General features: G+C 42.6%; 5 protein-coding genes across 9 annotated transcripts; 2 read left to right on the top strand and 3 right to left on the bottom strand.

The window, feature by feature from the left end:
* Positions 1-66: 66 nt before the first annotated feature.
* BCIN_01g11210 (hypothetical protein) lies at positions 67-914 on the bottom strand. Of its 3 annotated transcripts, XM_024690970.1 has the most exons (3): positions 851-914; positions 465-708; positions 67-410 (listed from the first exon to the last, which is right to left on the bottom strand). In XM_024690970.1, the coding sequence occupies exons 2-3, from the start codon at positions 667-669 to the stop codon at positions 139-141; spliced, it is 477 nt and encodes a 158-aa protein (XP_024546741.1). In that variant the 5' UTR covers positions 670-708; positions 851-914; the 3' UTR covers positions 67-138. The 3 variants fall into 3 exon arrangements, with proteins under 3 accessions (XP_024546741.1, XP_001549350.1, XP_024546740.1); XM_001549300.2 differs by having other exon boundaries at positions 465-914; XM_024690971.1 differs by having other exon boundaries at positions 67-914.
* Positions 915-1,554: 640 nt separating this feature from the next.
* BCIN_01g11200 (hypothetical protein) lies at positions 1,555-4,387 on the bottom strand. Of its 2 annotated transcripts, XM_024690968.1 has the most exons (7): positions 4,007-4,387; positions 3,894-3,956; positions 3,625-3,844; positions 3,414-3,574; positions 3,028-3,362; positions 2,394-2,971; positions 1,555-2,337 (listed from the first exon to the last, which is right to left on the bottom strand). In XM_024690968.1, exons 1-7 carry the CDS (start codon positions 4,180-4,182, stop codon positions 2,305-2,307), a joined length of 1,566 nt encoding a protein of 521 aa, XP_024546739.1. In that variant the 5' UTR covers positions 4,183-4,387; the 3' UTR covers positions 1,555-2,304. The 2 variants fall into 2 exon arrangements, with proteins under 2 accessions (XP_024546739.1, XP_024546738.1); XM_024690969.1 differs by lacking the exons at positions 1,555-2,337; positions 2,394-2,971 and having other exon boundaries at positions 3,078-3,357.
* Positions 4,388-9,324: 4,937 nt separating this feature from the next.
* BCIN_01g11190 (hypothetical protein) lies at positions 9,325-10,920 on the top strand. The gene is made up of 2 exons (XM_024690967.1): positions 9,325-9,857; positions 9,928-10,920. The coding sequence occupies exon 2, from the start codon at positions 9,930-9,932 to the stop codon at positions 10,827-10,829; it is 900 nt and encodes a 299-aa protein (XP_024546737.1). The 5' UTR covers positions 9,325-9,857; positions 9,928-9,929; the 3' UTR covers positions 10,830-10,920.
* Positions 10,921-10,951: 31 nt separating this feature from the next.
* BCIN_01g11180 (hypothetical protein) lies at positions 10,952-12,070 on the bottom strand. The gene is made up of 3 exons (XM_001549307.2): positions 11,744-12,070; positions 11,536-11,697; positions 10,952-11,436 (listed from the first exon to the last, which is right to left on the bottom strand). Exons 1-3 carry the CDS (start codon positions 11,916-11,918, stop codon positions 11,039-11,041), a joined length of 735 nt encoding a protein of 244 aa, XP_001549357.2. The 5' UTR covers positions 11,919-12,070; the 3' UTR covers positions 10,952-11,038.
* Positions 12,071-12,204: 134 nt separating this feature from the next.
* BCIN_01g11170 (hypothetical protein) lies at positions 12,205-13,732 on the top strand. 2 transcript variants are annotated; one of them, XM_024690965.1, is made up of 3 exons: positions 12,205-12,933; positions 12,982-13,506; positions 13,563-13,732. In XM_024690965.1, exons 1-3 carry the CDS (start codon positions 12,314-12,316, stop codon positions 13,573-13,575), a joined length of 1,158 nt encoding a protein of 385 aa, XP_024546735.1. In that variant the 5' UTR covers positions 12,205-12,313; the 3' UTR covers positions 13,576-13,732. The 2 variants fall into 2 exon arrangements, with proteins under 2 accessions (XP_024546735.1, XP_024546736.1); XM_024690966.1 differs by having other exon boundaries at positions 13,560-13,732.
* Positions 13,733-14,413: the final 681 nt, after the last annotated feature.

The following is a 14,413-nucleotide window of genomic DNA, read 5'->3' as shown; positions in this document are numbered from 1 at the left end:
AAACTTGTTGAACTACACACCTTCAACCGGTACCATATCATCATTAAACAGCATCGCTTCAGGTTTTGATGCTTCTGGCTATTCATCGTCGAGTTGTTGATTGAAACCGGCATTTATCGAAGATGTAGATCTCGAAGGCTAAATTGACTGGTTTGGCATACTTGCTCTAGCATTATCAACTCTTGGCGTGATGGTCGAGTCATCCATGCTATCAGGAATTGGGCGACGATGTCTACCCCGCTCCATCTGATTATACAGTTGTTCGCTATTTCCCTCTTGTCCTTGGTGACTATAGAGATAACTTGTCTGCCAGATCCGATATTGCTCAACTGCTTCCCGGGAGACTGGCGGGTCGAAAAATCCCTTTGCGACTGGAAATTCGAGTGGCGGTGGAGGATTCTCGTGGGGGACTGCATGATTTATCAGATGCATTCATCAAAAATTGAGATAGTTGGATTACATACAGAACTTCGTCCAGACACGGCACTCGACCATCGATTGCCGCATCTCTGGTGATGTGTCGCTCTCTGTTTCCTCAACATTGGAAAGTATTTCGCTGTAGGCTTGCATGAATGCGATCTGTGTGATTCCTCTTTCTACTGCGTATATCAAGATTCGAAATCTGGCTGGGATCTGGGTTTCATTTTTGTGGTTGTCTTCGGAAGTCATGGTGATGCGTTCTCGGGTCTTGATGACCTTCTGTTAATTCTAACAAATCAAATTAATTTCCAACTTCGATCTTGATGAAAAGCATAAATTATTGAAGTGTGAAAACGGTATGGTGATCAGTATTTTAGTTGTTTCTTTGAAAAGTTGTGATTCGAGAAGATGAAAATCGCAAAGATCGTACCTCAAGAGTAGTCAAATGACAGCGAGGTAGGCTCTACCGAGCCAAAAGATTGCATGGAAAATTCATTTTTTTTTTTCGACTGAAGTTGGGCTTGCTATTTGAAGTTCGTTAGTATGTTACGAAGTCCGCGTAGGTAAGAACTTCGAAGTTATGATCGCGACTTCTCCATCCATGATTCGAACCTTAATTCAGCATACAAGTCAGAATCTCAACCCACGAACCTCAGACTATACCACACTCTGACCAGAATATTGCACAGGGGACTTCAAGCCGACGAATCCATGAATGTTGAGATTTCCATTACATCTCTTTCCGGTACCAACATGATCACACAGAATGATACTTCGCCGGCTTTTCATATATACCGAAGCATAAAGGTATATTAGGGCAGCTATGTAACCCCTTTACTCAATTCCAGAAAAGTATTTGCCGGTGTCAAAAGACTCCCTCGTAGTGCCGTTAGCTGTGCTATTGCTCAACTCGAAAGTTGATGTCTTATTCATAATTTTCTGATCTTTCCCGGGGAAAAATGTACACAGACTTTGAAGAGCTTCTTTAAGATATGGATGGAAGTTTTCCATTATTGGTTCTCCGTAAGACATCTTGACGCTATGTAGCTAGATGTGTCTTGTATATAATGCTGGCATATTTGCTTTGAATTTCATTATTGCTTTAGAGTTAATTAGTACATGTTGTGATGCTAGTGGATATGAATAACTAGTCATTATCTATGTTGTCTATGTTGTCTATGTACAGGATCGATCAATGGATGTTATGACGACGAGGTTTCTTTCTTGCCTTCTAGTTATCCTTCAAGGTAGATAGGAGATCACGAAAGGCTTTAATAAATACACTAGCTAACTCGAGATGTTTCGAGCCATATCAAAGCTAGAATGGGGATTTAATAGACAGTGCAAAGACTACTCGCCATCCCATCTCCAACTTGACATACGCATTGACGATATCAAACAAGAGGAGTGTCTAGGCAACGGGCAAAGGAACAGAAGTTTTTGAAATCTCATGTCATAAGGCATTGGTTGTGGCTTTGAGTTTAGCGCAACAAGATTGATAATACTCGTGGGCCCATCAAAAAATATATTTTCGTCCCATCATCCCCACACACTAAAATAAAGTCACCACAGAGCTTCAATGCGTAACATCCCAGGCTTCAAGGAGACCTTCTCGAGTGGCTTGGCACTATACAGTAGTCAGATAGATGAAAGTTCCAAACATCGGCCACTTTTAGTGCAATTATCAATTCGGAGAAATGTGCTTTGACGGCCAAAGTTAGAGTGAATTATCTTGAGACGAAATGGGTGGAAAAAGAAATGTGTCGTTATCTTCGCGGATGATGAGACGAAAATCAGGAGGACATAAATGACTTTCGTGATATATTGTTGAATCGAGCAACAAGAATTCTGTATGAGGAATAATCATGAATTAAGTTTTATCCTTCAAAGTTTCTTGGCCAATGAACTTCTCGCAATCTGTATGAACTTGTTAGCAGGGAAAATGCATTGGACAAGGGAAACTAAATGCATACCAAGCTTCGAAGTCTCTTTCCGTAAACATAAATCGGCACAGCCAGCATACAAACACCTGCATTAATGAAACCGATAGTAGTAAAAACGCTCCTCGTCCCGGCCATCTCCAACCATCCATTAATAAAAGAGCTGGCAGCAAATACCATAATCGCCTTGACGAAATTGATTGTTACAAATGCTTGATTTGCATCTTTGGGATGGCAATCAATCACATATGTGAAACTTGCTGAAGTCGCAAAGGGCACAGCTAAGGAATTGATCGTCATGAATGCTACGGGCCAGTAGATAGGTAGTCCTTGTCCTACAGAGATACCGAAGCCGAAAAAGCCTATTGTAGAAAGAAAGACTGCAGGTATCATCAGAGTTAAGCGGAACTCAGGTTCATAAACACCGTTATTGTGACGAGACATGAATGCAGCAATCTTATCTGCGGTCCAACCGGCCAACATCGTTGCGGCAATCCCCATGAAGAATTGGGGAAGATTTGTAAGTCCGATTTGTGATGACGATAGATTGTAAGGTGGAGCCGAGAAAATATTGACGGATAGGAGAGAGAAGGATATTAGCCATGTTTGAACTAAGGCACCAGGATTAGCATACACTATTGATGATCAAATGTATGGGCAGACCTACATGATGCATAAACAAACGTGCTGACAATAACGGCGGGGTAGACGATAAGTTGAATAGGTTTGATTGCGATTTTCCAAAAGCCCGCGTCGGAGACACGACCGTCGTACAGAGAAAGTGTTTCAACAAAAGTTTTCTTGGGCTCAATCTCCTGGATTTCAATCTCCATTGCGGATTTTTTCTCCGAAATATAAGTGCCCTCGAGAATTTTCCGTTGATATGAGGTCTCTGGAACAAAGAAGTACATCAAAGGAATGATTACTATGTAACAAACTGAGGTGATTCCAAAAGACGCGGAAAATCCCATGGTTTCGATAATTGCCCCTGAAATGACTTGACTGAAAGTGATGAGTTCAAAGGCACTACAGAAGCGATTCAAGACGACTTACCCTAATAGTACACCTGTAAGAATGGCGAGTCCCCATATTGCCAGCTTTTGCCCTCGTTGATGAACAAAAAAGATATCGGACACTGTGGAAGTAACCAGCGTTTCTACCGGAGCACTAGCTGCACCTTGAACTGCCCGCATCACCGTTAAAGAAACGAAGCTCTGATTCGATGTTAAAGAATTTCTCAAGCTTGTACGGAAATTGAGCTTACAGTGGCATAGAATCCCCAGACAGAAGTCATTAGCAGGACGACCATAGATATGATAAATATAGGTCGTTTTCCCCAAACTGTCGCAGCAGCCGAAGTGAAGAATGTGAATGTACCGGTAACCAGCGTTAGAACCCCTACCAAAGAAATTGACACAGCATTGAAGCTGACATGATATGTAGCAGCTACTTCGCCGAATCCTGGAGTAACCATAGGGCCGAGACTAAATCTTGTTAGAATCACTCTACTGTTCACCGAGAAAGTATGCATACGACGCAGTAAGCCCAGAGGCGATCGAAAGAATCCAAATAATAACATTCTTGCGAGTTAAAGACCTTGCACCAAATTAGTGATATACGATATTTCGGATCTCGGTGGCAAATACCAGTTTAGAGGGTCATTTATACTATCACTAGGTTGTGGAATGAGAATGATTGAGCCAGACTTTTTGATATTGGGATCAACTTCGACACCATCTGCCAGATCGAGGCCTTTTTTGTTGAATAGAGTGGTTCCCGGAACTTTCGTCAATTTATAATCATCCAACACACCCCAAGCCATGTTTATATTCCCACGAATGAGTAAATAATAGAGATGGGATTGTTCAAGCCAGCTTGAATTTTGGTTTGATGTTGGATAATGAAGTCTAGCTTACATGAGTGTGATGAGCAAGTAGTACTTGTTATATTGACTCAAAAATAGTTAAAGAAATCGAGAACGTAGAGGAGATCTAATGTACGCAAGTGCCAAGTCGTGGTCAAACCCCGTCCACAAGCCTAAAGACGGGAAGGACCGTCACATATCAAAAGATAGGAAGGAATGCGGCGAATCAACTCATAGAAAATAGAAGGATGGAATCCACCCTTGAGGCCTGTTTATATGTCTGACGATTTATGTCTCCGCTGAGGCGGGAGTAAGGCTCGTTGGCCAAATGTGTTCCCTCATTGCATAAACTTTATTGAAATTTTCACAGGGTATCGTATCTCGATGCTACAGTGAATGTGGGGCATTTGGGACGAAAATTGCCACATTTGATGTGAAACTGTACCCTGCTACGGGTAATTTCTAGATGTGCGATTTTAGATTATCGAACAGCGGGGAATGTGCAACACTTGTTGAAACCCCTGGCTTGGTGCTGTCGAGATGAAAGCCATCTCGAGGCCATTGACCGGGTAAAATTATTCAAAGTACGATTCAACATCTTGACTCGGGAGGTCAAGGCCCTTGTATGACTTTCCTTTATCAATGAGGCAGGTAGGAGTTTTGTGCGGTACCATTCCGCTCGTTCTAGCTCTCGGGTCGATCCAACCATCAAATGGGACTGCGATTTTCAGAGCAATGGATTATTCATGACCGGTGGTGGTCGAAAACAATTTAGCAAGTATATGATTTTCACGGCGGTCGGTGCACATTTCGTGGGGGTCAAGTGGGCGTCGAGGCTGAATAAGCACAATTAGGTTAATCCAGACGACAACCCATCATGACATGATAATTAACAACCCGTGGAAAGTACCACAGTATGTCTAACGTCAGGGCAAGAAATCAAGTGATGTACAAGCTAAAATGCACCGAGAACTACGAGGATCACAATAATGGGGGTTTGACCATACAAACCCTTTGTCCAAAGCTAAGTCCAAATGGCGAGATAACACACCGCTTTCGCGGATTGGACTTGTGCGAACGAAGGTATGCAAGCTTTCTTGGATAGTGTAGTTCCTCAAAGGGTGCTCTCAGAGCCGATGACCGTAATGCACAAGTTATGGGCGAGTGCATTATATCTTGCACTTCTCGATGTCTGCATCATGACCTTGCTCTCTATAATTCCTTCAACCTCCTGCCGGAATAAACTGAAGATTTTGCGGTGGGAATCCTTGCATGCGTCTCTAGGACTAGCTTGAAACAGGGAGAACATCGTTTGTTGAGTGCTGATAAAGTTCGGCTAATTGTGATTCACACTAGGACTCTGGTAAATTGGCGAAACCTGGCTTGCCAACTTCTAGTTGAAAATAGCCTTAGATACTAATATAAGTGCTGTAAATCTTCTTAAAACTCTCCAATGCCTATTTATTCTAAGAGATGCGGTTTTCAGTAGCAAACCCCTAGAAGATTCCCCATCAATATCCCATCAAACAAATTGCTGCCAGTACCGATCTTGTCGATTGACTTTGTATTCAACATTTTCCTGTCTCTTGTATGCCTTCAGTACTCCATCCTAATCGCTCGACTGCAGTTATCTCCCTTTTGATTTTCCGTTTTCCTGCGGATACAATCATCTGAGTATTTGTCTTTGTCGTTAGTTCACCCGAAGGATTGCGGTCTCAAAGTAGCGAAAAGTTTCTGTTTAGAAAAAAAATGCGTGTAATTCAGAAAATAACAAGACGTGGCAGGTACAGTTCTATAATTAGGAGACTATATACCGAGATTTTATTGTTCAATCAAAAGTGCAAGCTTATGTGTTGACTACTTCACAGGCGCCGGTATTTATAGAGTATAAATTGATGAACTTGTGGAATATCTTGTCGGGTATTTTTGGCAGCAAAAGTGCACAAAATTTGTTTGAATATTGACAAGTAGTTGAACTAATCGTCAATTTCTCAGTAAGAAAATTCATTATCATGTGTTTTTCGATGGTACTCAAGTACTCTTATTGTAGATCTGGGAAATGTCAACATTGCTGTGATCAATTTCTTGGAGCCAGTGCCCTCGTGACGGCAAGTTGAAATCACCAAAGCCACTCATAAATTGGTTGTCGTACCTCAGCGTAGTCCGAAGGTTCTCGAAGCTTTAAAACGTGACGCTAAAGTGAATTGCGTCCTGATCATTTAGTTTTGTTGCACATCTGAAGGACATCGAAATTGACGTCACAGTAATTAGGGAGCCAATAGATTAACGAGCGCAAACTCGCAGATATAGTCTGAAGTTCAATAGCGCGGGTTGAAGGTGAATTATATTGTCATGAACTTCTTTTGTTGCATATCTGAGGAACATCGAAATTGACATCATGCTCATTAAGGACCCAATAGATTCACGAGCGCAAATATTTGGAAATGAGAAGTCGCAGACTAGCGGCGGGAGCTATCCTTAGCGTTGCTCTACTTTCCGCAGCACGTTTTGAGATTCTCGTGGTTGACTGGTTGTTTTGAGAGGTTGAAAAATTTTGTTGCACATCTCAAAAAAGGACAAAGTTTCAGAGCCCAAAATCTCAAAAGGACCAATAACTGAGCGAGCGCAAACTGACCCAAGCTTTGCGCTCGTTCGCTTATTGGTCTCTTTAAATTCAGCATTTGCAAAAGTTTCAAGCCAGAGGTCTAGAACTCTGGTGGCTTTTGAGCTAGTTGCCACTGCCGAAGCTCCCTGTCTTGTATCTGCCGTATTTCCGCCTTCTCCACGTTTTCTAATTTCTAAAGGTATTCTTTTAGGATTCTAGACGTGCAACAAATCTTCCATAAGACGGGATGGCGCCACAGAAAGTGAATGATGGGACGAATAAGTGGCAGGGCATCCTTTTGTTGCATATCTGAAAGTTTGGCAGTTTTCATAGCGTTCTTTGGAACGGTTGGCTCTCGTTGAGCGCAAAGGAAAATGGAAGAGAAAAAGATGACTAAAGCTTTGCGCTCGTCAGTCTATTGGGCATATCCCAAAATCCGTAGAGTTTTGTTGCACATCTGAAGGTATGATCTTTTGTTTGGCGTCTTTTGGAATGGTTGGCTCTCGTTGAGTGAAAAGAAAAGCAGAAGAGAAGGAAGTGACTCAAGCTTTGCGCTCGAAAATCTATTGGTCGCAGGATATATAGGCAAGAGAAGGGATATAGTTTGGAAGAAGACTACACGTGATGAGGTTTATGAGGTTGTGGCTTCGTCATTCACCTTCAAACTCTCAAACTCTCAAACTCTCTTGACTTGGAAAAGATTTCCCTTGAAATCTTGTTTAACTTCGACAACATATCTTGAGTGTGATCATCAAAAGCCAACCATCGACGAGCGCGATCATTTCTTTCGAATTCCTGTCCTGCGCATTATTTTACAATGGTTGGATTGGATGGAAAAAGATTCGGCTTTGATGCAAATTTACGGCCAAAAATGGGACTATGTGGTGGGTAGAAATGCGACTTTGGCGATCTACGAGGAGATGCCGAATACAGCTATGTGTAATTGACTTTGCTAGCGACAGGGACGGAGAGACAAGATTACTGTGAAGGTTTTCAGCTTGTGCGACAAAAAGGGATGATAATGCTGGTGGCTTTACTGCAACTTCGACGACAGGCGAAGATGTGATTGCTGGAATTAATGGGTCCTGTGGAATTCGAACTCCACAAGAAGGATCGACTAAAGCGTATGGACGTGTGTTATATCAATACACTATTGAAACTCGTGGTGTTGTGGAATTATTGCGGCTTAGTGCGACTTTTGCGACTGAAATTGGGATGAAGTCTGATCAGATGGCTTTTGCGACAAGAATTGGCTGGATTACATAGACGCGATAAATTCAGATATGACCGTAATAGCTATGGACTCGAGGGAACCCAAAACTACCCATGCAACAGAAACGCAGATGAACTGCATCGAAAAACCTCCACGGAAAGGACGAAGATGGGTTGTACCGGATCTCAAAGGAGCACGATAGCAGATCTCGGCAGACAAAAAGATGAACATGATTGACCTGGGTTAATTTGATTGCGACTTTTGTGACAAGTGTGAAGAGTGCTTTGGCAGGATTAGTAGGAACTGAGGCACGCTTAACTTGAACTGGATGCTCGGTTTCAACAACATAAAAAGAGGAGAAAATAGGACAAGAATAACCAGGACTGCGCGACAATACTGCCAAGATGTCAGGGGCTGAACATGTGCTGTGGTCTTGGCCGATGAATGAACGCCATGGAACGTTGAGCCCTGCTCGTGTCTACGATTTAGGAGAAGTGCGCTACAACCACTTGGAGGAAACAGAATTCAATAATTCTTCTTCCAGATGGTTCAGGGCACATGCCATATGATCTTTGGTTTATCTCGGACTGCCCCTTGGGGAAGAGATCGAATACCATACAAGCTTCAATGGAGCTTGTCAAACTTCACATTGGTAATGGATTTTGAATTCAGTATTGACTGATGAAAGGAATTTGAATGCTTGGTAAGTGATCTGCCGAATCAGCACAACCATCTGTATGAGTGCGAAGGGTGCGTAGAAGAAATGGTAAACCGGAAAGAATCATGGGATCGAGACTGATTGGCCAGAAAGTGCTTGCGAATAGCGCACGACTAATTACGGGGACCCTACCGATTCCGCGATGAACTCTGGAGTGACGAATACGAATCGCTATGACGAACTAGACTAGTTAGCATTGAGGAATGAGAGTGGTGGGAACCGACAGATGCCGTGGAAAAATACTTGGAAGGCACACTATTTGACGAAATAACGCGAGTCTAGCCCTATCACTTGCTTGCCTGGAGGAATTATACAAACAGGGGGGGCATATTGGCAAATTCAAAGAAGACTAGATTCAGAGGGGAGTGCACCTTTTGGACAAAGGGAAGCTTGACGAACTCCGAATTCAACACGACCAGGATTGGTTGAACTACCTGATACTTAGGACCAACGGTGGCGGACTGGAAAGTTCAAATAGGCATGAGTTTTGACACAGAATGGAGCCATGAAGAGGGCATAGAGGTGAGCAAAGCCTATCGGCTTTGTTAATATTGCGAGAACTTTGATTGTCTCGACGTCGATGTTTGCGACTGAAATATTTGGGACAAAAACAACCATAAATCTGACGTCTGCTGTTTAAGAAATTCGTCACCTTTTGGCGCAGATTCCAAACTCGGACTTAAACTGGCTGAAACCAAAATAGTACATTTTGAAAATTGTCTGGAAATAGCGGTGGCAGGAGGGTGGAAGGGACAGGATATGTGAAGGGCAAGTAGAAGGTGAAGGGTGCTCAAGGAAAAAAGGAGGTGGCAGTGTCCTCGAAGAAGATAAAACTTGAAACCGGCAAAGCCATCAACGCCTCTGAGGCAATCTCACTGGAGCACACAAGCGTTCCGAACGATCGGACTGTACCAACAATCAAGCGGAATGAGCAGATTCTGGGAAGTGAATGCAAAATTTCAGGACCAAGCTGCTGTTTGTTGATAGATAATTGTTACAAACCTTCCCTATTTATTAGAGAAATTACCTCAACCTTCTTTGACAGCAAAGCCACAGCAAAAGTTCACAACAGAAGAGCTCATAGGCTTACCCGCAGAGTTAGTTTCTCCCCTGAGAGCTGCGTACAGAGCTTCAATGACTATCACTAACTTGATTAATTATTGGCAGAAATGGTATTCTCACCAGGAAACCATGATATAATTATGTCAAAATTGTCGATTTTATCTTTACATCTCCCCGACCCAGAGGGGAAAATCGTAGCTCAGATCCTTGATCCTATAAAGACCGACAAGCTTGATACATTCCACTGTTTTCCATCCCTGATCAAGGAGTTGCAAATCAAAATATGGCAATTCGCTTTTCCTCCTCCACGAAGAGTCGAAGTACGACCAAATCGGTTTTGTCGCCAAAAGAAACCTCATTGCTCTTCATGTAAGTGTAGGGCCAAACATACAGCTCCTTTGCCTACAACTCTATATGTCAATCATCAAAGTCGAGAGGAGACACTCAGACACTATCGACTCGTTTGGATGAAGTCAGAAACACAAGGCACTTTCAACGGCAAAGTAAAACCACTTTGTTTCGATCCATCACGAGACTTTTTGTACACAGACATGTTCGACATGATGTGCTGTACTCGTTCTGATTGGATGACTCCATTAATCGCCCATCGATTCCTGAATAGAGATTGCTTTAAAGATGTAAAAGTCTTGGAGGTTCGCTCTTGGGAATGGTATGATAGGATCGGCGAATCTCTACAAACACCATACTGTGTTGCACTGGAAGTCTTCACACAACTTGAGGAAATACGTCTTATGCTACATCATCCATCACAATACGTTGCAAAATTTTGTGCAGATTGTAGAAGCAGACATAAAGGGAGGCCGTGGACTAAGTCTATGGAAAAGAAAAGTATAAATGCGATGACTGCTTTTTATCGGCGAATTCATGATGATACTGCTATCGATGAGCAACTTGCTGAGTTAGGAGTACAAATGGATACTAAGAATAAGATTGCGGAAGTTAAGATTCCAAAAGTTGTTATCGTTCCATGGACTAGACGATGTTAATTGGGCGATGCGCTAGTTGAAAGTCCAGTGCGCTTCTGGCTCCTCTTCATAGAGCGCTACATAGGTGATACTGAATTGATAGTTGAGATTACGCTTGAAAGGTTTAGATAGTGCGATCAGTTTGGAGCAGAATAGCGTTGAATTTTTACAACATCTCTTTACACTTGCAAATGCTTTCCCGTTGGGGGTGTTTGAGGATTTTACTAATATCAAGAGACCTTTCGTATTTTCTTGGCAATGTTTTCCCAGGCTTCCCCTTCCCTGACTCTTCCTGCTCCACCATGAACCCCAAATACTCGTACAGCCTTTGGCATCCACCATTTTCTCGTGGCGTTAATCTTTTTCGTATCTCGAGAAAAATTCACAACTCCAAATCTTTGCTTTACAGCTTGCAATTCGGAAATGTCGAGTCTAGTCACTCTTGGTTTTCCTACAAAGTTCATCGTAGTGATATCGATCTGTGCATCTTTTGGTGGGTTCTTTGAGTATCTCATCAATAGATCTCGTGAGTTGCGAGCAAAATTGGGCAATTTGAGATGGATGTAATTGACAAATGGTGATGTAATGTATGCCACGAACACTACTGGAACAGCTCCAGATAGTAGAACTTCGACTTATATTAGTGTTTGATAGAAAGAAGGATTTGGTGCTTATTGATATTGTTGCTGGATCAGAGTTCTGCAGATTTCGAAATCTTAACACTTACCAGCAGGTGCCACCCATTCAGGTTCATCCTCCGCATAGTAATGTGCTGGCGCTACAACTAGAGTAAAAAATACAAAAATGAAGATAGTTGTAACTTTCAAGCAGCCAAGGAACACTGTTCTTCCAGTCCCAGAATGATAGATAAGCAGACGTTCGGGGTATGCTATTTACAGTTAGTTTGAATGGTACAAGGGGGCAGATGTACTGACCGGGCCTTTTGCTTGCATATTGTGGTGTTGGTACAGGTCGTGGGGTTGCTGTTCGCGGTGTTTTATTTTTCACAATTTGACTAGCGTATCTGAAACTACCTATTCGAAGACATGATAGGGATCTCTGGCTAGCCAGCCCCCTCGGCGCCGTTAATCGTGCGAGCAACATCATCATTGCTTCTGATCACGGGTACGTCGAGAGAAAAAAGTGGCTTCAAGAAAAAGGTTTTTGGAACGAATTATCAATCAATCATTATTCAGTTTGTAGCCGAATGGCTGATCCAATGTCAAATCAGACCCTAAAATCTGGCAGCTGTGTAATATTTCAAATATTCTTTGACTGGATACAGCATAGAAATAAATTTGATACAATGGCCAAGCGCGTTTGACGCCACGGGCCGCGACATTTAGCCGCGGACACTTATCTCGGTATATCAACCGAAACAACGTAACAGATTACCGTTAGACTTTGGAACGAATCGAGTTTGCTCACACAACGTTTGGGAAAGTATGATATTGCGGAGATATTGCAGATAAAGACAAAAGGCGCTCGCCTTCTTACTCGGCACAATGATATCGCAATACATCACAACAGTCGCTTTCTTGATTTGCAGCATCTTGAATATCAACGTCACGGCATACACTCCTTTATCCGATGAGACATTTCATAGCCTCCCATCTGCTGGCGCAGATTTTGATATACATAACGGAGCCATTCTTTCACCGATTCTGATCCCTAGAGTCCCAGGAACTCCGGGAATTCAAACTGTTCAAAGGCACTTCGTTGATTATTTTACAACGCATCTTCCGGAATGGACAATTGAATTCCAAAACTCGACTTCGAAGACTCCTGTCACCGGCGACAAACAAGTACCATTTGTCAATATTATTATAACTCGCGATCCTCCTTGGACGAAATCTGGAGATGTTGGAAGATTGGCCTTGGTGGCACACTACGATAGCAAACTCACCCCTACGGGATTTATCGGCGCAACTGACAGCGCAGCTCCATGTGCGATGATTATGCATGCAGCCAGAAGCGTGGATCAGGCATTAACGAATAAATGGGAGGCGATGAAAACGGCAGGTGATATTGGTTTGGAGGAAGAAAAGGGTGTTCAAATACTGTTCCTCGACGGCGAAGAAGCATTCCTGAGCTGGACTAATGACGATTCTCTTTATGGTGCAAGGTGAGAGATTTGTCCCAATCTGTAGAAATCCTAATCTAACCCATTCAGGGCATTGGCAGAAACATGGGAAGGGACGGCTCATGCAGCTATGTCGAATTACAAAAATCCATTGGACTCGATTAGCTTGTTCCTTCTTCTTGATCTTCTTGGGCACGAAAATCCAAGCATCCCTTCATATTTCGAAACTACCCATTGGGCATACAAAAGTCTTGCTACCATCGAAAATCGTTTACGATGGCTTGGGATAGCTCAAACAAAAGTCCAACAACATTTCCTTCCCGATTCCAGTCAGACTACCTTTTCTGGTTTCGGTGGTGTACAAGATGATCATTTACCTTTCATGGCCCGTGGTGTGGAAATTCTACACATGATACCTAATCCATTCCCGAGTGTTTGGCATCGTATTGAGGATGACGGGGAGCATTTAGACATGCCTACAGTAGAGGATTGGGCTAAAATGTTGACGGCGTTCGTTGCTGAATGGATGGATCTAGAGGGGCATTTCCCACCGAAGGCACAAGCGGAAGCGAAGAAGGCAAAGAGAGACACTACTTCTGATAGAAAGACTGAACTGTGAGTTGTTCATGGTCATTTTGTAGCTTCCAAGACTCGTATTAATTTTGTAGTAGTAATGAGACTTAGGGATGTCAACTGAATATATCATTTAAGTCAAAATAATGCCTGCTTACCTCGAGCAGATTGCCATTGCGATTCCAGTTTCATTGTGCCGCGAAAAAGTGATATCAACAGAGGTTTACAACAGTTTCATGAATTTAAAACTATGTTTTTGCTTATCACACAGAATGATATTCAGAAGTTTGTCACCATTGCCGTAATTGTTTCAGAGTCATCCATTTTTCACTAGAACGAGCCGATCAACATCAGAATCAGCACGAACAAGTCGCAAATCAGAACAATTCTGGAATTTCGAGATTTTGTCAAGCAGACGATCGGCTCTGTTACTAAGTACCGGAAATCCGTCCCCAAAGAATCATCAAATTCATAATTCTACTGCAGCTCGATGAAGCTGCAGAGAAGTATCACGAGTGGCATGAGAACCTAAGATGACCTCGGGGCCGATAAAATAACTCTGGACCAGGGAACATTTACGATACAACATATAAGGCCGGTTGGTATCAATGACCAGACGTGACATTAAAAATGAGAAATTAATGAAAGCGGTCTAGATTTTCTTGTCTCTCTTGACCATCTTTCAAGAAAGCCTCGCCTTTGACAGCCAATCTATACCATCGCCTACCTCAAAGGACTATGGCGAACTTCGTTCTCAATGTGATTTCATCGAGTTTGTATGTTACTCCTAAAAATTCTTATTCTGCCACAAAATTTGAGCCTTGTCTTGGGAAATGAGGCATGTAGAAGGAAGTAGCAAGGGCAAAAATTGCAATACCAACAAGAATCGATAGTGTAGATGAACACGTGGGCAGAAATATTGACACAAGTACCGAGAGATAGGCCAGAT

Source organism: Botrytis cinerea, chromosome 1 (genome assembly GCF_000143535.2).
Source record: "Botrytis cinerea B05.10 chromosome 1, complete sequence".
Classification (NCBI taxonomy): domain Eukaryota; kingdom Fungi; phylum Ascomycota; class Leotiomycetes; order Helotiales; family Sclerotiniaceae; genus Botrytis; species Botrytis cinerea.
Note: the sequence above shows the minus strand (reverse complement) of the source record. Positions and strands in the feature narration are given on the sequence as shown.